Source organism: Carcharodon carcharias, chromosome 15 (genome assembly GCF_017639515.1).
Source record: "Carcharodon carcharias isolate sCarCar2 chromosome 15, sCarCar2.pri, whole genome shotgun sequence".
Lineage (NCBI taxonomy): Eukaryota > Metazoa > Chordata > Chondrichthyes > Lamniformes > Lamnidae > Carcharodon > Carcharodon carcharias.
This window is the reverse complement of record NC_054481.1, coordinates 45,174,862-45,198,554: the sequence shown is the minus strand read 5'-3', so window position 1 is coordinate 45,198,554 and position 23,693 is coordinate 45,174,862. Positions and strand designations below refer to the sequence as shown.

General features: G+C 41.2%; 1 protein-coding gene across 2 annotated transcripts in view; it reads right to left on the bottom strand.

Moving 5' to 3' along the window:
• Positions 1-4,820: 4,820 nt before the first annotated feature.
• Positions 4,821-23,693, bottom strand: part of arpc1b (actin related protein 2/3 complex, subunit 1B) — a 42,540-nt gene continuing 23,667 nt past the window's right edge. For both annotated transcript variants that reach the window (XM_041207058.1, XM_041207060.1), the window contains 8 exons: positions 23,073-23,177; positions 20,902-21,124; positions 19,167-19,274; positions 15,826-16,032; positions 13,659-13,734; positions 10,415-10,611; positions 6,301-6,391; positions 4,821-5,276 (listed from right to left, as the gene is read on the bottom strand). In XM_041207058.1, coding sequence (XP_041062992.1) covers positions 5,238-5,276; positions 6,301-6,391; positions 10,415-10,611; positions 13,659-13,734; positions 15,826-16,032; positions 19,167-19,274; positions 20,902-21,124; positions 23,073-23,177 — 1,046 coding nt within the window. In that variant the 3' untranslated portion in view covers positions 4,821-5,237. The remainder of the gene's footprint in view (positions 5,277-6,300; positions 6,392-10,414; positions 10,612-13,658; positions 13,735-15,825; positions 16,033-19,166; positions 19,275-20,901; positions 21,125-23,072; positions 23,178-23,693) is intronic.

The window sequence follows — 23,693 nt, the reverse complement described above, 5'->3', positions numbered from 1 at the left end:
TTCGAATGAGATGTTAAACAGGGCTCGTTTATCTGCCAGGTGCACCTAAAAGATCCCATGGCACTATTTTGAAGAAGAGTAGGGGAATTATCCCTGATGTCCTAGTATCCATCAATCAACATTACAAAAACAGATCATCCGGTCACTACCACATTGTGGGAGTTTGCTGTGCACATATTGGCCGCCACATTTCCTACATTAACAGCGATTACACTTCAAAAGTACTTCACTGGCTGTAAAACTTAAACATATGGTTTTCATGAAAAGCATCACAAATGCAGTTGCCTGACGTGAATATTTTGATTTTTATTTCAGATTTTTAGCATCTGTAGTATTTTACTCTGGTATAAGCTGGTACTTTGGAGTATGTAGTAATTGGTGGGACTATCAAACCATTACAGGCCTGTTGCTTCTTGACTATCAATACATTTGGTTTGAATCTGACAATTTTTGAAGAGGTGTCTAAAGTAGTGGATGGAAATGTCTAAGGATGTTGATTATGTGGAGTTCCAGAAGTCATTCAATAAAATCCCTTGTAAGAGACTGTTAGCTAAAGTTGAAGCCTGTGGAATTGAAGGCAAATTGTTGACCTGGTTAGGGAATTGGCTGAGTGGAAAGAGGCAGTAGAAATAATGGGCAGGTACTCTAATTGCAAGGATGTAACTAGTGTTGTCCCACAAGGATCTGGGTTGGGGCTTCAACTATTCACCATATTAACAGTTTAGAATGATGGGAAAGAAAGCCACATACAGATTTGCCACAAGGATAGGTAGCGTAGATGGAAGCTTAAAATACAAAGGTCTATTGATTAAGTGAATGGGTAAACTTGTAGTAAATGGATTTCAATGTAGGCAAATGTGAAGTCATCTTTAGAAAGTACCTGGTTCCATCATTTTTAAGAGTGATAGGCTAGGACCAAAGTGACTTCGGGTTCCAGGTATGCATAGTTGAAATATCATGAACAGGTACAGGTACTGAAAATAACCAGAAAGGCTAATGGAATGCTGGCCTTTAAAGTTAAAGGATTAGTATGCAAGGATGTAGAAGCTACAGTTATGTAAAGCACGTGAAGGACTGTGAGTAGTGCTGGACATTACACCTTAGGAAGGATATAATGGCCTTGGAGGGAGTACAGCATGAATTTACGAGAATTATACCAGGGCTCAAATTAACATACAAAATAGGAGCAGAAGGCAGCCATTCGACCCCTCGAGCCTGCTCCGCCATTCAATAAGATCATGGCTGATCTATTTGTGTTTTGACTTCTATGTTCCCATCTACTCCCGATAACCTTTGATTACTTTGCCTAACAAGAATCTATTTAGCTCTGCCTTAAAAATATTCAGGGACCCTGCTTCCTTCTGAGGCAGAGTGTTCCAAAGTCTCTCAACCCTCAGAATTTCTCCTCATCTCTGCCCTATAAAGATGCCTGGATTCACCCACAAGAGGAAACATCCTTTCCATGTCCACCTTGTCAATACCATTCAGAATCTTATATACTTAAATCAAGTCACCCCTCACTCTTCTTAACTCCAGTGGAAACAAGCCCTGTCTGTCTAGCCTTTCCTCATAAAACTGCCTGCTTATTCCAGGTATCAATTGAATAAACTTCCTCTGAATCACCTCCAACGCATTTACATCCTTCCTTAAAAAAGGTGACCAAAACTGCAGACACTATTAAAGATGCGGTCTCAATAAATACCCTGTATAACAAGCATAACATCCTTTTATGCTCAATTCTTCTTGCAATAAAGGAGAGCATTCCATTAACGTTCTTGATTACATGCTGTACCTGTTAACTTTTTGTGACTCATGCACGAGAACACCTGGGTCCTACTGCGCCTCAGATTCTGTAGTCGTTCTCCATTTAAGTAATACTTTGCTTTTTTTATTCTTCCTGCAAAAGTAGACAACTTCACAATCTTTCACCTTATACTCCATCTGCCAGATTTTTGTCCATTCGCTCAACTGATCTATATCTGTCTGCAATACTTATGTCTTCTTCACAGCATACTTTCCTACCTATCTTTGTGCCATCTATAAATTTAGCTACCGTGCCTTCACTCCCCTCATCTAAATCATTGATATAAATTGTGAAAAAATGAGCCCTTGCGGGACGCCACTAATCACATCCTGTCAACCATACAAAGATCCATTTATGCATATTCTTTTCTGCCAGCCAATCTTCTATCAAGGCTAAATATTACCCCCTACACCATGAGCGTTTATTTTCCACAATAACCTTTGGCACCTTTTCAGAAATTACAGTACATCTACAGGCTTCCCTTTATCCACAGCATGTTACTCCTTCAAAGAACTCTAATGTAGTTGGTTAAACTTGATATCCCTTTCACAAGACCATGCTGACTCTTCCTGATAACCTGGTGTTTTTCTAAGTGCCTAACTATAACCTTCTTAATGAACAACTCTAAGATCTTCCTCATAACAGACGTCAAGTTAACTATAGTTTCCTGTTTTCTACCTCCCTTCCTTAAATAGGGAAGATATATTTGCAACTGTCCAGAATCTCGAGAATTTTGGAAAATTAACACCAACACATCTACTACCTCATTAGCCACCACTTTTAAGGCCCTAGGATGAAATCCATCTGGACCGAGACGTGTCAGCCTGCAGCTCTATTAGTACCACTTCCCTAGTGATGGTAATTTCACCAAGTCCCTTTCTCCCCTCCACCACATCCTGATCTCTTGAACCAAGGTCATCTTTAACTATTGCACAAATGCCATCTTTGATTAACAGTGCTACCTCTCCACCTAATTTCCTATTCTTCTTGAATGTCATATACCCCAAAATATTCAGGACCCAATCCTTGTATCCAAAGTTAAGATACAAAGAGACTGAACAAACTATGGTTGCATTCCCTGAAACTTAGACAGTTAATATCTTAAGGGGTGATTTAATTGAAGCTTAAAGGGAACCAATAGGGTAAAGGGAGAAACTATTTCTGCTGGTGGGGGAGTCTAGATCTAGGGTTTATAATCTAAAAATTAGACCAGGTCTTTCAGGAATGAAATTAGGAAACACTTCCTCACAAAAGGTGGTAGAAATTTGGAACTCTCTCTTGCAAATAGCAATTGATGCTATATCAATTAGTTTTAAAACAGATTGAAAGAAGTATTAGCCAAAGGTATTAAGGAACGAGGCACAGATGGGCAAAGAAGTTAATCCAAAGATTTGCCATGCTCTCATTAAATGGAAGAACAGGATTGGGGACTAAATGGCCTTTTGCTGTTCCCATGTTGCTGCATAGTGCTAAAAACAAAAAAAACTGCAGATACTGGAAATCCAAAACAAAAATAAAAATAGCTGGAAAAACTTAGCAGGTCTGGCAGCATCTGCCGAGAGGAACACAGTTAACGTTTCAAGTCCATATGACTCTTCAACGGAACTAAGTAAAAATAGAAAAGAGGTGAAATATAAGCTGGTTTAATGGAAATCCTGTCGGAGAGAAGGGCAATACTTCTTCAAGGTAGGCATTTCTTGAAGAGAAGTGGCAGTCAATTAAACACTAATAAAAGCAAAAAAAGGTTGATGTTGTTCTGACTGACACCACAAGGTGGCAGCAGACAATGGATAATCACAATTCAATTCACTGAGATGAATAAAGACAAAAGCCTGGAACAAGCATAAAACTCACCTACATCTGGAAATAACAATGAAACAATTGAGGTGGAGACCCCTTGGTGGAACAGAAAGAAGAGCAGGGATACCCTTAAAAGATCAGAACAAAAGTGAGTGGGTGGGGGAGAACAATACATGTGAAGAGGGGGAGATAATGGTTTTAATAGCCTGTAAATAATTTGCAAATATGGCGCTAATGGATTGAATAGAATCATGGAGCACCGAAGGTTGTCATTCAATCCATGAAACTGTGCAAGCTCTTTGAAAAGAGTTCTTCTGTTCTTTCATCCTGCAAATTTTACCTTTAAAGTATATATCTAATTCTACTTTTGAAAGATAGAATTGAATCTCCTTCTTTGCCCTTTCAGATCATAATCACTCTGCTTAAAAAGAAATCTCTCCCCACCAACTCCCTCCACCCCCAGCTCTTCTGCCAATTAACTTAAGTCTATCCTTTGGTGACCTACCCTCATGCCAGTGGAAATAATTTCTCCTTATTTACTCTTACCAAAAACCTTCATAATTTTGAACTCCTATATTAAATTTCCCCTTAACCTTCTCTGCAATGAGTTATGGCCGAACAGAAATTATTTGAATAAAAGCAAGCTGAATAAGGCGAAAGTGCTCAATAAAATACAAAAGATTATCTCAGTTGAGCCACCAGGAGGTATCATGATGAGATGTGGAAAATAGCTCCACAGCAGAAACAGGAGACACTAAAAACCTTCACAAAAACAGAATTACCTGGAAAAACTCAGCAGGTCTGGCAGCATCGGCGGAGAAGAAAAGAGTTGATGTTTCGAGTCCTCATGACCCTTCCACAGACCCTTCTGTGGAAGGATCATGAGGACTCGAAATGTCAACTCTTTTCTTCTCCGCCGATGCTGCCAGACCTGCTGGGTTTTTCCAGGTAATTCGGTTTTTGTTTTGGATTTCCAGCATCCGCAGTTTTTTGTTTTTATCACTAAAAACCTTCAGGTCAGGCTAACAATGGGCAGAAAACAGACAAAACACTTCAAGTACACATCCTGTAGGATACCTGACACTGCTTGTCTGCCTGCACCACAGATAATGTGGTATTTTGCTTATTGTCCAAATTCAGTGGAATAATTGGTTATTCAGAAGCTTTGTTTATCCTCAACTACAACCGGAAGAAAAAAAATAGGAAAACTAAAATGTGCTTGATCAGTTCACTTTTTATTATTGCAAGAATTTTGATACAGATTTCATCTTATGACCAGCAAAGACAGCCTCAAATTAATTAAACAGCGCAGATTCTTGCTCCATTTTCAGTAAAAGAAAAATCCTAAAGTTTAAATTGACAAACCCCTGAGGATAGTAACTGGGACTTGCCCAAGGCACCATATGCAGCATTCAAAAGTAAAGCAATTCACTGAGTTCAAGACTCCTGTACCTTTAAGAGTACCAGGCAATACTACATAATATTGTTCGGTACATAGAATATAATAACAGGGTGATACCCATTTTGACATTTTTTGCCTTATGGAAATCATGTTGCGTTAAGCGAGGTGTATAAGAAAGACTGGCAGGACAATATAAGGACTTGCAGGTTTCAAAGAGATTAGTCCAGTGATTCAGACAATCTTCAAATCTTTCAAATCAGCCTCCAGGGTCTGTGGGGGAAAAAATATAAAACAGCTTAGTGAGGTTTTAAAAATAAAGAGGCTGCCAATGTATCCTTTAAAAAATATTTTTTCTGTGCTGTTTTGTAAGAGGTGAGGGATGCAATAATGTTGGGTAAATGCAGCAATCTCCAAGTTTGGCTCCCGGTGTCAGCAATGAGCAGACTCAGGCTTAGTAGATCACAGGCCAGATACCAAACAAAACTTCTCCCATTCCATTTTAAAAACATTAGAAAAATATCTCAACTTCCAAGAACAGTGGGATTTTTTCAATTTCTCTAACCGGCCTCCAGCCCTATGGCCTTTTGAGTTATCCCAGCTTGTGCCGAGCTGTAAGCAGCTTTGCACTGTAGTCCCAGTCACAATACTAATTTAATACCAGGTGCAGCCCATAAAGCTGGTTGTGAGAGGGGAACTTTTGCTTCTTCAATTGGGAAGATAAAAAAGACTCAATCCACTAGTGGCCTGGTGGCCAAATGGTTAAAGTCAGCAATGTGGCCTGATTTTTAAGGGGATGCTGTAATGAAGATAGCAGGGGTGGTATTTGGAATACATGAGGTTCCAGGGGCCAGTTACACTTAACGTGAATAGTGAATGAACCACAACATAAATAGTTTTATTAAATTCCTGTAACAGTTCTTTTTAAAAATAACGCAACAGCCAGCAACAACTTGCACCTTTAACATAGGCTGCCAACATATGGAATGTTTTTCTATTTCATCAAGAGGGACTCCTTTTTTTTCACCCTACTTGCACGCACATATCCTTCTAGGTGGGAATACTGACTCCTTATTCTTCCATCTTACTAGACCAGGGGTGCTGAGGCAAATCAGAGCAGGTTCCAAGTGCTTCTTTGGCTGAGATCAACTCACTTAAATGAGATCATGGATCAAGTCTCCTGCCCTATGAGGCCCAGTACCACACTCAGCAGCACACTCATGCATTACACTGTGATTCTACAGGCTGTTCCTGAACTTGATATCAGGTGGAGGAAAGAGGTCAGCATAAATTTTACCTTAATATCCCAGAGAGCCATTCCACCATCCATACCAGTGGTGCAAAACTTAGAACAATTCTTCTTTCCACCCTCAATAATGGAGATTTGGCTGTAACAAAAAATGAGGAGTTACGGTCAAAGTTCTGATTTTCCTTTCATATAATTGAAAAATACAGAAACCAGGCGGAAGTTTTGTTCATTGTGACATCCTGTAACTTCCTACATTCTTCACATGGAGCCCAGGGCATTGCGATGTAGTGTAAAAAGGCAGTGGAACAGCACGTTGTGTACCCGAGTGACAGCGAATCATTCATCTCAGCTGAAACGCACCAGTAGATGGTGGTGACCTTGCTGTCAAATAGTAAAGTAGCTGCTTCCATATATGAGTTGTTGGGAGAGACATGACAGTAGAGTCAAGGGGAGGGCGAGACAGTCTGATCTGCTTTCTGGTCTGTTTGTGCACTCAAAACTTCAGCAATGGGCTGGACAGCCCACTCACTAACAGTAAAATAAAAGCAGTAGCAGGATCAAAGGTTTTGAGGCCAGAAGCCAGACTTAAAGGACTGTCTTGCCTTTTATAATAGATAATGCAGTGTTATGGAGAGCTCTGGTTGGTCTAGTTGGTTCTAACCGCTGAACAGAAATCCAGGAATTCAGCCAGTTAGCATTATACCTTAATTTTGTTAAGATATAATTAATGGGCCATCGAGTCAAAAAAACATCCTTGTTTTTAATTCTTTCAGAATTTGTACTAGAATGCTATGAAATTTAGTACCTCAAACGTCAATTGGTTTCTCAAGTGACAAACTGCTCATATGTAACCTACTCAGTGGCAAACTGCAAGCCATAAATTAAGGTAATGTGAATAAATTTAAGGATGTTTGTTCTCATTGCAGGAAGCTAGTTCAGAGGCAGGCAAATAGCAAGGTATACAGAATCAAGGTGAAGAAGGATACTATAAAATATCATGCAACTGAGGAACATAGGAGTAGGTCATTCAACCGCTCAAGCCTGTTCCTCATTCAATTAGGTTATGGCTGATCTGTACTGCAATTCCATTTGCCCCTCTCATTTTCACATATTCTCTACCTTTGTTTCCAAGACCCAATTCTATGCCTTTGTTTTGCTAACAGTGTCTTGCGTGGAACCTTATCCAATGCCTTCTGGAAATCCATAAAGAGGATATCTATAGACATTCCCATATCTATTACATTGGTGACCTCAAAAAATTGAAATAGGTTAGTTTGATAGGATTTATCATTTACAAACCCATGTTAGCTCTCTCTGATCAGTTTACATTTGTTCAAGTTCTCAGTCACTCTGCCCTTAATAACCTTAACATGGTATTTCACAGCCAAATGAATTATATTTGGAGTGCACTCACTTTTGTTAGATAAGCAAACTAAGGAAGGGTAGGATGGTCCTTTGCAAAGGCCCCAAGGACAGATGAGAAGCTTGTTCACTGGGGAATGATTTGTAGGTAAAAGAAGTGCTCAAAGTGGCAAATAAAACATCAAACTTGGGCAAAAATAAAACCCTACAAAATAATGGAATCAATGGAAAATGCAATATTAGACACTACGTAATGAATGCAAGTGGGAACTTGTGCTCAAGCCAGTTTCTGTGGATGTAAAGTTTCTGTGGGTGTGGTGTATTGAGTCACCCAGAATGTTGGAATTCATTACAAGAAAATAAATAAAGTTTAAATCATGTTGGGTGGAAAAAATATATAATCCAGACAAGTTGAAGGTCTCAATATCTCATGAAGTAACATATTTTCATTAGTCTTAGTGATCTCCTGAGCTCATTTTTAGAAAAGTATGCTCAGTATTGCTGAGAAAAAGAGATATGTCGAAGCTTTTCGGCTTGCACTCATCAGGACACTTCACAAGAATACCAATATAAGGAGAAAACAATAATTTATAGTGTGTGAAGAGATTGCTGATTGGTAGAGGCGTTGCCATGAAGAATGCACCAGTGATGGTGAATTCTCCATGGTAACATCTCTACTAGAGTCCACTTGCCAACCAATCAATATTCTCTTCACATACAGTACAAATTGTTTTCCCCTTATATTGGTATTCTTGTGAAGTGTCCTGATGAGAGCAAGACGAAAAGCTTCAACATGTCTCTTTATTCAAGTTCTGTACTACCAAATAACTATTTATATGTTGTGTTGCATAGATAATTAATTTTGTGGTACTAATTTTTCGACTTAAGAGGCACACCAATAACTAAATTCCCTTTCACATGCAAGTTCTGCCCATCTGAGTCAATTTGATTTCATTGTTTCTCGTTTCCAAAATCCAATTTCAGTGACCTTCCCCATTCTTTCATCATTGCTGAACTGTTTCTCTCCCTGTTCCTCCACATCAGTGGCCCTTCCTTTCAGTCCTGCCTTCCACAATTCTCCCTCTAAGTCACTTTGTTTCATCAGACTGATTCCTCGGATGGCAGGATTGTCGTATGAGGAGAAATTGGGTCGACTAGGCCTGTATTCCCTGGAGTTTAGAAGAATGAAAGGGGATCTCATTGAAATGTATAAAATTCTGACAGGGCAGGACACAGATGCAGGGATGATGTTTCCTCTGGCTGGGGTGTCTAGAACAAGGGGTCACAGTCTCAGGATATGAAGTAGGTCATTTAGGACTGACATGAAGAGAAACTTCTTCACTCAGAGAATGGTGAACCTATGGAATTTCTACCACAAAAGGCTGTGGCGGCCAAGTCACTGAATATATTTAAGAAAGAAATTATCAGATAGATTTCTGGACTCTAAAGGCTTCAAGGTATATGTGGAGAGCGCAGGAGTAAGACGTTGAGACAGAGGGTCAGTCATGATCATACTGAATGGTGGAGCAGGCTTGAAAGGACTACTCCTATTTTCTAAGTTTTTGCTACGAGAAACCCTTCTCGTCCACTGCACCTACTGAGCTGCACAACCTTTTCATTCCCTTTTTCCACGCTTGATGCCAACTCCCTTTTTCCCACCTTGCTCAGTGTTCAGAAGAATTTTCTTTACCCTTTTGCTGACTCAGCTGTTCCTTCAACCTCTTGGGTCCTGCTGCGCAGTGACATTTCTCCAGGAAAACTTCTTGAACAACATCTGCTCTCTCTCGCCCAAACTATAAAGATGGGACTGTGGTACAATGGGGTGGGGATCCGTAGTCAGGTGTTGTAACTGGCCACAATGGAGCAGGTGCAGCAGAGAGTGCACATCAGAGATGGGAGCTTTCTGAAACAATATACTGACAGATGAGGAAGGCATATTTATCAGAGAATTATCACCAGGAGCTTTTTTTGAAGTTGTTTGTGAACAACCTACAAAATTATGGGGAGAAGATGGGAGAAAGCCACTAGGCGAGTTGCTCATTCAGAGAGCTAGTGTTGACATGATGGGCCAAATGGCCTCCTTCTTTGCCGTAACAATGCTGTGATTCTGTTACTTGTAAGTTGCAAAATCTCTTTGCTTTCCATTGAAAATGGAAAATGATTCCTCACAGATCACACTGCAACTGAATTTCCCTCAGAAGCAGGTATGGTAGACAGCTGATGCAGGCTTGTTTCATTACGGTGATAACTCTGATGGTTCAACTTTGCCACTTCCATGCGACACAGCTGTAGATAAATATATATTTTTTTTAAACAGTAAAAATGTGTGGGGGAAATAATGGTAATCAAATTGAGTTCAGTGAATAGCTGTCTCAGTGAGCTGGAACAGGTATGATGGGCTGAATGGCTCCCTCCTGTGCTGCATACTTTATAATTCTACATTGGCTGCTCAGGTTTTAGAATTCGAGCTTGGGTCACCTAATTACTTCTTTTCATTGTATCTGATTCAATCTCTCCATTTTTTTTCTTCCCCTCAAATTCCTTCACTTAAGTCTCACACCAAGGGTCAGTTTTAGGCTCGTTGTTCTTTTCAATGTTTATAAATGGACTAGACTCAGGTATGGAGAGAAGCATTATAAAATTTGCAGATGATACAAAACTTGGCCAATAATGGTAATGATGAGGATAGTTGTAGACTTCACAATAGTACATTGGGCAGAAGCATAGTAGATGAAATTCAATGTGGAGAAGAGTAAAGTGGTACGTATTTGGGAGAGAGAGAGCGTGCTCCACTCCTTACCTGATGCTGTTCTTGTGTAGGGTCTCAAGGTTGGCATTGTTGACATCAGCCGATGCATGCTTGTCCAGGTTCCTGAACTTTGCCAAAGCTGACATTCCACGCTGCACGTTCTGCTTGGGAACATCCAGCTTCTTGCCAAATATCACTGTGTCTTTGCTGCTGTCGTAAGTGAACAGCGCTGGGTAGCAGTCATGACCCTGTGAGAAGACAGCAGACAAAAAAGTGAATCCTCAGTCCATTAAATTGCAATTTACTTACATCCAGGGACTGAATGTTACAGCTCACTGCCCCAGGTCATCTTCTGTTGATGTGCAGATATTCAAAACACTACACTCAAGTGATTCAATGTAACACTTAGAAAAAAATTCTGCTAATTTCCTTCTCTCTAAGGCATCAACCCATGTTGGGCTGAGGCCATCAGGTACTAGGAGTCTTTCAGTAATTCCCTCAAGGGCCATCCACCATGTGTAAGCCTAGTCAGCTGGGCTCACTTCCACAGGGTATCAAGTGTGAAACCTGGTCCCGTCTTCAGCTCATGTCTACACATGCACATCAGGGATGACTTGGCAGCAGTCTGGAATGAGCATTCTGACTGATGTTTCCCCTCTTCCTAGCTGGGGTGCTAGGCCAACTTACTTTTCCAAATGCTACCCAAGGTAACTCAGCCTGGGGCAGTCTCTTCAGGTTGGTATCAGCTTAGCACAGGCTATGTGCATACCCACTGAGCCATTTCTTATCTCTCCTGAGCACAGTCTAGCACGTGACTGCAGAAGGCACTGACACATCATGGTCTACACTCATTGGCATGGCTATTCTATTACCCATTACACTCCCAAATATATATCCAATTCCCTTTTGAAAGTTAGTATTGCATCTTCTTCCACTGCCCTTCCAGGCAAATCATAACTCACTGTATAAAAATAAAATTCTCCCCATCTCACCTTTAGTTCCCCTATCAGCCTTGTGTTCATTGAATTAGGTTCCAGTCAAGCAACACCTTGATTTTAAAATTCATATCCTTGCTTGCAAATCTCTCCAAAGCACCCCCCCCCACCCCCACCCCCCACTACCCCACCACCACCACCAAGGGGCAAAGTTTAATATAGGTGACTTGGGTCTTGCCCGCAAGCTGAGCTCTCAGTGGCCACCCTCTCACTTCCCAATGTCGGGTCCGGTTCCCTCGATCAAACACCAAGTGCATTTAGATGAGGCCCCCCCGCCCCCCCCGCCACTCCCCACTAAGCAATCCGGACAGGGTTCGCTTTCTAGGCTTCCTGCATGGAAAATCCACTGCCTGCCCCTGGTTGAATACCAGCAATGCCAGGATGAAGCCCTTAATTGGGCCCACTTAAAAAACTTCAGTTGGCAGCTGGGCAAGAAGGCCACAAACATTCCCACCAGGGATTTAATCGAGGCACAGGCAGGAAGGTGGCGGGCTACCCTCCCGCCCAATTAAATGCACACCCTGTCACCAAACTCACCATGGGGGAGGGCATTAAGAACATAAGAAATGGGAACAGGAATAGCCCATTCGGCCCCTCGAGCCTGCTCCGCCATTCAATAAGATCATGGCTGATTCTTCTTGTGTTTCAATTTCCACATTCCTATATAACCTTGATAATCTTTGATTCCTTTGCCTAACAAGAATTTATCTTCCTCTGCCTTAAAAATATTCAATAACCCCGCCTCCACCACCTTCTGAGACAGAGAATTCCAAAGTCACACAACCCTCAAAAAATTTCTCCTCATCTCTGTCCTAAAGGGTTGACCCCTAATTTTAAAACAGTGCCCCCTAGTTCTGGACTCACCCACAAGAGGAAATATTCTTTCAACATCCACCTTGTCAAGGCCGTTCAGGATCTTGTATACTTCAATAAAATCACCCCTCACTCTTCTAAACTCCAGTGGAAACAAGCCCAGTCTGTCCAACCTTTCCTCATAAGACAACCCACTCATTCCAGGTATCAACTTCCTTTGAACCACCTCCAATGCATTTACATTCTTCCTTAAATAAGGAGACCAAAACTGCACACAGTATTCAAGATGCAATCTCACCAATGCCCTGTATAACTGAAGCATAACGTCCTTACTTTTATGTTCAATCCCTCTCGTAATAAAGGATAACATTCCATTAACCTTCTTAATCACTTGCTGTACCTGCACACTAACTTTTTGTGACTCATGTACTAGAACACCTAGATCCCTCTGCAGCTCAGAATTATGCAGCCATTTTCCATTTAAGTAATATTCTGCTTTTTTGTTCTTCCTGCCAAAGTGAAGAACTTCACATTTTCCCACATTAAACTCCATTGCCAGATCTTTGCCCACTCACTCAACCTATTTATATCCATCTGCAACCTCATGTCCTCTTCACAACATACTTTCCTACCTATCTTTGTGTCATCGGCAAATTTAGCTACCATGTCTTCACTCCCCTCGTCTAAGTCATTTATGTAAATCATAAAAAGTTGAGGGCCCAGTACAGACCCCTGTGGGACTCCACTCGTCACATCCTGCCAATCAGAAAAAAACCCATTTATGCATATTCTCTACTTTAAACACCACCCTCTCTCTAATCTAACTGCAACGTTCTGAGATACCTATGCTCATCTAATTCTGGCCTTGAACATCCCCGATTTTAATTGCTCCCAACATTGGTGGCTGTGCCTTCCATTGCCTAACCCCTAAGCTCTGGAATACCTTCCCTACACCTCTCTAGCTTGCTTTTCTCTTTTAGGACACACCTTTAACCTACCTCTGACCAAGCACTTGGTCACCGACCCAAGATGTGATTGGGCGTTATATATTGTTATTTTACAACGGTGCAGTGAAGTGCCTTGGAACATTTCATTAAAGACAAGTTGCTGCTGGTTCTTTTGCAAATTATCTTAAATCTGTACCCTCTGATCACTGACCCTCCTCCAATGGAGACAGTTCCTCATCGTTTACCAAAACCCTTCATAATTTTCAAGGCCTCCTATAACTTTTCCTGTTCCCAGGAGAAACATTCCTGCTTCTCCTATCTCTCCATATCACAAATACCTTAACCCTTGCACCATTCCAGTAAATTATCTCTGCATCTGCATCTTGACATCCTTGTTGAAGTGTAAAATCACTTCTTTAAATGTTTGAAAAGAATTTGCCTCCAAGCAACTTGGTCCTTTCTGTGGCAAGTGGACACAGGGACACTCTGCTACCAGATTCTGTTGGAGGGACACTGGTGTATTTCTACCACATGACTTACCGCTGCCACTAAACTGCTCTCCGTGATAAACGTAACAGTCAGGAGAGGTAAAGACTCTGTGTCAAGGGTAGCAACCCTGTAGGCAAGAAAAAGTAGCTTGAGTCAGTAGCAAAGCCAGGAAAGAAATATGATTAACACATTATAGGAACATCTAGATGTTGATAAGCTGAGTCAATAGTGTCATTACAGCACAGAAGCAGGCCATTAGGCCCATTGTGTCCATGTTGGTTCTATGTAGAGCAATCCAATCAGCCCCATTTCCCTATTCTATTCCCACAGCCTTGCAAATTTATTTCCCTCAGGTGCCCATTCAATTTCCTTCTGAAATCATTGATCACCTCTGTTTCCACCACCTTTGAAGGCACCAGGTTCCAGGATATTACCATTTGTTGCACAAGTCACATCTCTTCTCTCTGCCCCGCCCCCAATCCCCCCCCCCAACCCCCGCCCACACCAACATCCCCCGCAACTCTTACCAAAAACCTCAATTCTGTGTCCCCCACATCCTCATACCATCTGGTCTACCTCATCTAACCCTGAATAATCTTGTACAACTCTAATCAAATTTGTTCTTAACAAATTGCTTTCTTTTCTCCCCTCACCCACTCTCTTGTGCTGGGGATGAGCCATCCACTCGGACCTTAGCCCGACTGCCATTCTTCACCCACACCTCGACTGCTGCTCAAGTTGAACACATCACAGCTGTGCCCAGTGCCATCCTTCACCAACATCCACTCATACACTTTGCAGCAGAGAGTGCGGGGAAGTCTAATCAAATAGTACTCAGCAAAGGCCAGGAACACCGACGTCTATTGTAATGGTCCTCGTCTCAGCTGTGATTGGTTAACTCAGCAGCGAGTAGTTTTAGGGATTTGGAACGCTCCTAGTCTGTACCGCTCAACACCACAATGGGCTGCACAACTACCAAGAGACCAGGTTTGAGGATAGAACAATGTTAAATATGGTCATAGCCCTTTAAAAGCAGAAATGTGCATCACAACACTTTACTCATCAGTAACTGAAAGGAACACATGAGTTAACAAATCACCAGTGCCTGATTTCAGGCGTGAAAGACCATGACATGCGCCTGGACAAGGAGGCCAGAGGCTGGCCTGAAATTTGGCTTAAGCCTCGTTTAAATAATCTGGGCCAGCTACAGGCACCTGTTGCACCTCCACAGGCAGCTTTTCCGCTGTGTAAGAACAAAATTTGGGCTGGTAGCCTTGTTGGCGAGAGCCTCAGGTGAATGTCAAATGGGAGAGGAGGTCATCTGGAGGGAGGGACAGACCAGAACCAACAGGATTGCTGAGGAGCAGGGAGAAGCAATCCTGCTCTCCCTGGCTCCATGTGAATTTTAAATAAAATGACTAAAAAAAAAAAACTTACCATGATGGTGGCAGCCAGTCCTTAGTCTGTACTCACTCCGGATGAAGCTGAGCAGAATTAGCCTGCAGCCTGCCTGGCTTCTTGGGACATCAATGTTCTGAAGGGTCCCAAAACAGGTGTTAGGCCCTCATTGACATTAAGGGTCCTGAAATGCCTGTTTTAGGTGACTGCTAGGGATTCCTGAGAAATTTTCCAACTCAATTTCAATTCAGAAGTCCTGCAGGCATCTTTGGACACATTATATCCATGGTTACGTCAGAAGAATAGGCACAATGAGGTCCATTTTTTAACTCCATAATTAAATGGTCATTTTCACTTGAGCTGCCGTACGTTAATAGAAAGTTTAGAATATCCACTGGGAGACATTTGATGATATGTGTGTTACCACAATTCAACGGGACTCTCAGCATTAAAACATGTGGATTTTGGAATCAATGCCTCTCACTTTGCTATGACATGCACAAACCCTGCTGAGGGCAGTATTGCAAACATTAAACGTCAAAAGGTCTACTGTGAACGTCACCACCACTGCCAGGTGATCTTTAACCCTGTCACCATGTGACCACTATCAATGTAAGGACAGTAAGGGGCTGCTCACTATTGGCATTTGATGTTAAATGTGACCGGTGAGTTATTTGACACTATGTTCTATCTACATTTTGTTCACAAAATTAAATTAAACCTTACTGCGTTATGTTGTTAGGAATATATTTGTACATCAATGTGTGTTATTGATAAAGTTAACCATATCAAACGCACGTGAATTAAAATGGAGGCTTACGTTGTCTTCTTGTTAGCGTCGGTGACGCACACAGTGCTGTCATGGCTGACCCAGGCCAAGCGGTTCCCACTGTCGGAGAAACAGACTCCATGAACCCAGCCTCCAGTCCCACTGGACTCAAACATCAGCTCTCCAAACGGCATCTTCGAACCCCATGGCGTGGGTGATGGCTTTTCCTCAACTTCCTTAATGTAGGCAGAGAAAATCCTGACGATGAGAGTGCGTTAGTGTTAGAATGCTGGCGACGAGACTACTTCTTACAGCAAGCTACTGCCAAGCATTTTTGAGATTCTAACTGGACTTGGGCTGTGGTAAATCCAAATATGTGGACTCTGGCTCTGCTTCAAAAGAGTTTTCCATCGCAGACTCAATGCTGCTGACATTTGACAAGGTGTTCATTTTAAAACCACAGACAGTAACAGAACTAGGTTAAGAGAACAGGAAAGTTTCAGTGCTTCATTGGACTTACCTCTATGAATTGGTTGCTTTTGGCATGTGACCCGAAGTGGTGAATAGCTCGCCTGTGGAGCTCCACATACCTGTGTTTAACCCCGATGTCCAGTACTAGATACCCAATCAGGAGCAGCTAGCCGAGATCGATTCCACATCCCCCACCCCCGCCCCCCAAACACTACCAACATCCTGCTCCATATGACTGAAATCAATTTTAATGATGTCTTGGCTGAAATCAGGTTAACTTGGTGCAACCGTGAAGATCAAAGCCAATGTGCCATAGCACATGATGTAAAGCAACTGTCCAGAGTGTGGAATTATAGACTTCAATGCACACGCTTATTGTTTTACACACTGCAACCTATTTTTAACCAACAAAACTTGGATGCAACAGGTCAGAGGGAGAGGAAGAGAAAAGAGGGAGTCACAGTGATGAGTGGATGACCAATAGCTAGAAACAACTGATTTGGAAAATCAGAACCAAGGAGGGGGGAGACTGGAGAGCACAGAGAGGGGAAACTTGGAAATCAGGAGCTGGAAGAGAGGAAGCCAAGAGTTATCCCTGATGTCATGGCCAATACTTATGCCTCAAGCAGAATCACAGGAACAGATTATCTGGTCATTCTCACATTAGTGCACACATATTGCCTGTTGTTTTTCCCCACATTACAACTGTGACTATACTTTAAAAGTAATTTATTGACTATAAAGCGCTTCAAGATATCTGGTGGTCTTGAAAACAACTTCATAAATATATGACTCTTTCTTTCAGAGAGGGACCAGGAGTAGGTGAAAACATTGCACTTTTGAGAGCTGCAATCCCAATGGAATTACTGAAGGATTGCCCTGGTCTATGGGAGCACACTCCAACTCCACCAGTTATTGCATTCCCAAATTCCCAATTCCACTGCCATTGAGCACATTGTACTCCTAGTATATTTTGATAGATTATGCAGCCATCTACCTTTCTCCAGAAATAGATTTAATTATCTCCTGAACACACAATACCCACCCCTCCTATGGCTTTCTTTGTTAATTTGTTACTCTGTATAAAAAACAATTTGCATCTCACTTCCAACTTCCTGATTTTCAAGTTTCCACATATATTTGAACTCGTCACATAACGGTTCCTGATTTGTTATTTTGGCCTTGTCTCGTGGTCTACATTTTCTAAATGCTTCCTCAGAAATTGCTATTTGTCCCAACAAACATGAAATTCACATTTCCAGTATAATTAATAATGAATACTCCAATGTAGAACACACGGGACAGAGATGTTCAAGTGTAACATACACAATAAATGCTTGTGTAACATATGCACAATATAGTTTAGTTTTATATATACACACACATGGTATTCTCTAGTATGATGTGTACATGATTTCAGTGGAGGGGAAATGTTGAAAATATAAACTTTAATTATAAAGGAACATAAGTAAGCCATTTAGCTCCTCAAGTCTGTTCCACCATTTAGAGATTATGAATGATCTGCAACTTAGTTCCATTTACCCACCTTTGCCTCTTGATACTTTTAGTTAAGAAAAATCTATCAATCTCAATATAAAATTAATTATTCTTACAATTAATAGCCAATTAATTGTTGTTCCCAACTTCTACTACCCTGTGTGTGAACAAGTATTTCCTAATTGTGCACCTGAAAGTTCTGGCTCTCAGTTTTAGACTATGCTTCCTAGTCCTGAACTCCTCAACCAATGGAATTAGTTTCTCTCTATCTATCCCTTTAGCTCCCTAACTTGGAAACTTTGTTTATTATCTTAAAATTATGAATGCAAGTCAGGGGAAGGTGGCATAGTGGTCATGTCACTGGACTAGTAATCCCGAGGCCCAGGCTCATGTCCTGGGGGCATGGGTTCAAATCCCGCCATGGTAGCTACACAATAAATAAAAATCTGGTATAATAAAGGAGGGGGGTCACGTGGACTTAAAACATGAACTTGCTTTCTCTCTCCACAGATGCTGCTAGGCCTGCTGAGTTTTCCAGCATTTTCTGTTTTTGTTTCTGGTATAATTCAGTAATCTTCTGCTCCTGCATCTTATGGCAATGGTGACAGACCACTATCAATTGTTGTAAAATCCCATCTGGTTCACTAACGTCCTTTAGGGAAGGAAATCTGCTGTCCTTCCCTGGTCTGGCCTGCATGTGACTCCAGACCCACAGCAACGTGGTTGACTGTTAACTGCCCTCCGAGATGGCCTAGTAAGTCAAGGGCAATTAGGGATGGGCAACAAATGCTGATCTCGCCAGCAACACCCACATCCATGAAAGAACGTTTTTTATAAAGGCGTTGTCTAACAAAAACTACTGACTATCCACAGGTGTAGCTACTACAATACAATGTTAGCTACATGCACTGACTGTAGTAGAGACCACCTTATTAACACTCACACAATACATGTCTATTTACTCAAACATCCACTTTCATTTAATAATCAAGGAAGTAAAACACACAATGATCAAAAAAGTCACACACTACTTTTATCACACAAATTTTAAAGTTCATCTGCCTACATTGTGCCACAGGTCCAATTTCTGTGTCCTTTGAATCACTTTTTACTTTACTATAATGCATATAACCATATATGCATTCCTAATTAGCCAGATATGGCTAGCAGCTAACATATTGGACAGCACTGATGCAGACATAGTCCAGACGTGCACCGTGAACATATTCTGTATCAATACCAGAGGCAAGTGATGTGACAGTATGAATTCCTTGCAGGCCTCACTATCTGGTAAAATTCATAAAGCAAGAAGATCATTGAATTACGATTATGAAATCGAACAATTTGTGGAGACTGAATATTAATTTTTCAATTTCTGCAAATTTGCTTGAAGTGATAAATATATCAAATCTTCTGCATGTTACCTGCATTTGAAGTCAGAGGATCCAGCAGCCAACAGAACATTGTTGGGATGCCAATCCAGACTCAGTATGGTAGAACGAATTGGTTTCTTGATGTGTTTGCAAACCCACCTGTAAAATAAGCATATAAGATTAAACCCTGAGGTAATGTGGAGTAGGACAATCCAGGTTTTCTTTAAATGCTTCTTTCTTTCATTCCTTTCCAGACGAGCACACACACACACACATTTCCATCTATAAGTGAGAGTGCAGTTTGCATGGACAATGGGCTTCTCCTCATCTGACAGCAGGCACTAAGTGCCAGCATATTCTCTCAAAATTAGTTTCTCCCCCCTTATCTGGCTGAGGGATGTTAGTGCTGGGAAAAGGAGCAATTTCCTTTTCGGATACCAAGCGCCAGTGTCAGGTTTGATTGTGCTGGATGCAGGGTAAAGCATCTTCTACTCTGCCACTTCAAGGTGGTCCAGTCCCAAACTCAGAAGGGCACCTTCTACTGAACTAGCGCGACATTTTCCATTTTCCCTACAAGGAATCCTTGTAGCTGCTCTAAGTGGCATTCGTGTTAATTAAAAGCAGTGAACCACTAGAACCCACTACAAACTAGGTTCAGCAGCCCAAACCCAGTTGCTGCAGGACCATCAAACAAAGGAGATTGCAATCGAGGCTGCATTTGAAATTCAGTGAAAGGACTAGAAGCTATCCCAGTCCTCCCAGATGTAAACATGCCCATTATTTCCTCCCATAGGCCATTTCCAATCTCCTTGGCTAAGCCAATGGAGAGGAGGCTCCGAGCAATGGCCAGACTGCGTTTGAAGGGGAGCTACCAGTACCACCACCCAACCCCCCATTGCTGATTTAACAGTAGAAGTAGTAGAGACCTTACGGCCAGTGAACAATGCAGAGAAGGACTTTTCACATCACATTTGAAGAATTTCACATTGTGATAGTTTTAGGTAACACTGGACCTCACAATAAAACTTGGAGAGGATAGTGAGAGTTGTCAGGATGAGGAATATTAGTGCTGGGTGATGAAACATGTCCCCATTTCAGACACCCAGTTCTTAGCATCGTGCACTTGTAGGTGGGGTATAACATACTGAATACATTTGAAAGACTCACTTCATACTTCAAGCAACATATTAACCCTACTGCACTGATGTAAATGTCTGCAGTAGCTCAGTGCATAGTGTTCTTGCCTTGGAGTCAGAAGACTGTGGATTCAAGTCTCACTCCAGAGGTTTAAGCAAATTATTTAAGTTGTCACTTCAGTACAGTACTGAGGATGTGCTGTATTGTTGGAGGTACCTTCTTTCAGATAAGATGTTAAACCAAGGCCCCCTTTCTTCTCTAAAGTATATGTAAAAGATCCCAAACCACTATTCAGAGGGGTTCTCCCTGGATCCTGGCCAACAGTTATCCCTCAATGTCATGAAAACATATATGTTAATCTCATTGGTGTCTGCAGGATCTTACTGCGCACAAATTGATTGCCATGTTTCTTACTTTACAATTAGGGACTACACTTCAAAACAGTACTTAATTAGCTGTAAAGAGCTTTGGGATATCCTGAGTTAATGCAAGGTGCTATATAAATACAAATCTTTAGCATAATATTAGCCAGTTCCCACACCAGCCACTGTCTAACCTCTCAGTTTTGCTGATTTACTGATTAATAGAGGGGCCTCTATCCGATATCTACTCTTAGATTAATTTCCTAGTCCAGTCATTGCAAACTCACCAATCATTGTCCTGCTCAAAATAGCAGATGGAAATCAGTCGTGACCCACTGCCCACTGCAAACTTGTTCTCCTTTGGTGACCACTTCACGCATCTGGCAGCACGGTTGATTCTTAGGATGACAAGAGTTGGCTTCCAAACATTGCCCTTCAGAGACCAGACATAAGCATTACGGTCAGTCCCACAGGTCACGATTCGATTGCTCTCCGGAGCCCAGCCAATCCCTAATCCAAGAACAATGGCATTAGATTAGATTGATCGCAAAGCATAAAGAACAGATTCTCAAGAGCGTCCTACAGTTCTTATTATACCTGCACCACAAGAAAAGTAACTAGGACTGACTGAAAGGGATAATTAAGACCATAAGACAGTCACGAATAAATCTGATAAAAAAAAATTGAACAGAAAATTCTTTACCCAGAGTGGCGAGAACATGGAACTCACTAGTAGCTGATGGGAATATCATAGATGCATTTAAGGGGACTCTGGATAACAGCACGAGAGGGAAAGGAATATATGGATACTTTGATCTGGTTCGATGTAAAGCGTAGGAGGAAGCTTGTGGGGAACATAAACACAAGCACAGACATTTGGGTCAAATGGCCTGGTTTTTGTGCTATAAGCTCTATATAATCCTATGAAATCCTGAGCACCCAAGCAGGTTGTGTACAGTGAAGATGTAGCTGAGCTGCTCTGACACTACTTGGCTCATATCAGGTTATTAGGCATTTCTATTTTACAGTTTACTCAAGTGTTTGAATTATAATACAGCAACTACTAGCAAATCCCAGTCTTGAACATTATATGGTTCTGCATTATAATAATTTTATTTTGTATATTCCACATGAAGTATGGAATACCCCATTCTTATAATGGAGTTGTGTGTGTGTATACAAATTACTTAGTGGAATGTGCAGCATGCATTCCTGTCATAAGTAACTCATATAGAAGTAGACTGTGGATATGTTGTACTCACACATGCTTGCATGCCATGCTAGAATGTGGCATGTTTGTGTGTTATACTGAAGTATTTTGTGCATATGTTATACCTGCATATACTTTGTATGTCATACTTGAATATCTCTGCTATGTATGTTCTATGTTGGAGTGTACAATATAGATTATACAGCAGTATACTTGTGTAATGAGTAAACCGGTTAGCTGTGCATGCATTAAGGCAGTAACAATTTAAAAACACTGAAGGAAAACTAGAACTTGGAGAAGGTATAACTATTGGGCAGAATCCTCTGTGGATACTGACAGGTTTAAGGTCATTATTATTTTTTTATTTATTATTTTAGTCTTTGCTAAATTTCCAATATTACAACAATGATTACACTTCAAAGCCAATGATTTACTTTGGAAGAACTTTGGGGCATCCTGAGGTTGTGTAGAGCTCCATACAAATGTAATGTTCTTCCTTTCTTATTTGCTAACACTACAATACTATAATTTATTTTAGATTCATTGCAGCTTCAAGAAATCCATCTACTTTGGAAATAAATATTGCTGAAAAGAGAGACATATTGCTAAAGTTTTAGTTCCTGCACTCACCAAGACAAACACAAAAACGCCAAATTTCAAATGATCACAACAATTTGTACTACAGGAGAAAAGGGTGCTGATTGGTTTGCAAGATGACTCTGATTGGAAGAGGTGCTGCAATGGTGAAAGCAACAAGGAAATATTGGCTCCTCAAGCTCCCAGGTAATTAAAAAAAAGGCACAAGGCTTGAACATACTCCTTTTGTTTGCAGGAGAATATGTTCAAGCCTTGTGCTTTATTTTTCATTAAAGTTACCTGGGAGCTTGGGAAGCCAATTCCCAAGCTCCCTGTTGCTTTCTCCATGGTAACACCTCAGCTAGCATTGACTTGCAAACTAACCAGCATCCTTTTCTCATGTGCTACAATTTGTTGTGATCGTTTGAAATTTGGCAGTCTTGCATTTGTTCTGATGAGTGCAAGAGGAAAAGCTTCAGCAACATGTCTCTCTTTTTAGCAATATTCAAATTCTGTACTACAAGCAACTGTTACTATGAAATCGGCTGCCCTGTGGTGAGACTTCTTCATTGACGAACCATTAAGGTGTGTGTCTGTCCTGAACACAGGGAATGTGTATGACCACTGATGTCTTGCACTAGTTCTCATACAGAGTGATGTACGGTGTCTCACCTGTCACATGTCCACTATGCTCCTTCAGCTCGTGAATCCTGCTCCACTTGGAGCCTTCTTTCTTGTAAATGTGGACCTCATGGTTGTTGGGGCAAATTGCAATTTCTGAGGAAGCAATTAGAAAATGTAAACCATAAGACAAGGCCAAAATTCAAATCAGGAACCCTTATGTAAAGAGTTCAAATATACATGGAAACTATTGAAAAACCTGGAAGCTAAGGGTGAGAAGGGAGTTGTTTTTACACAAGGGGAACAAGTTGGCAGAGAAAGCCATAGAAGGAGTTGGCATCTTGGGTTCAGGAGGTAATCAAATCTATTCTTGGAGATGTTTGAGGGACATGGTAAGAAGGTAGCCGAATGCTTAATCTATCAAAATGGAATTGGCTTGTTGAGTGCAATGTCCTTAACAGTGGGAATTGGGATGGAGTTTGGTAAGAATGGGGGGGGGGGGGGGGGGGGGGGTGTAATTGTGGAGCTGCAAGATTTCAGATCTTGTTTTGTTTATTTTACTATGCTAAGTAGATCTAGGCAAGGAACAGGAAAAAAAATCAAAACAACAAAATAGTAAATGGATCAAAACACAGTGAGGAGTACTCAATAGGGGGAAAAACAACTATTATC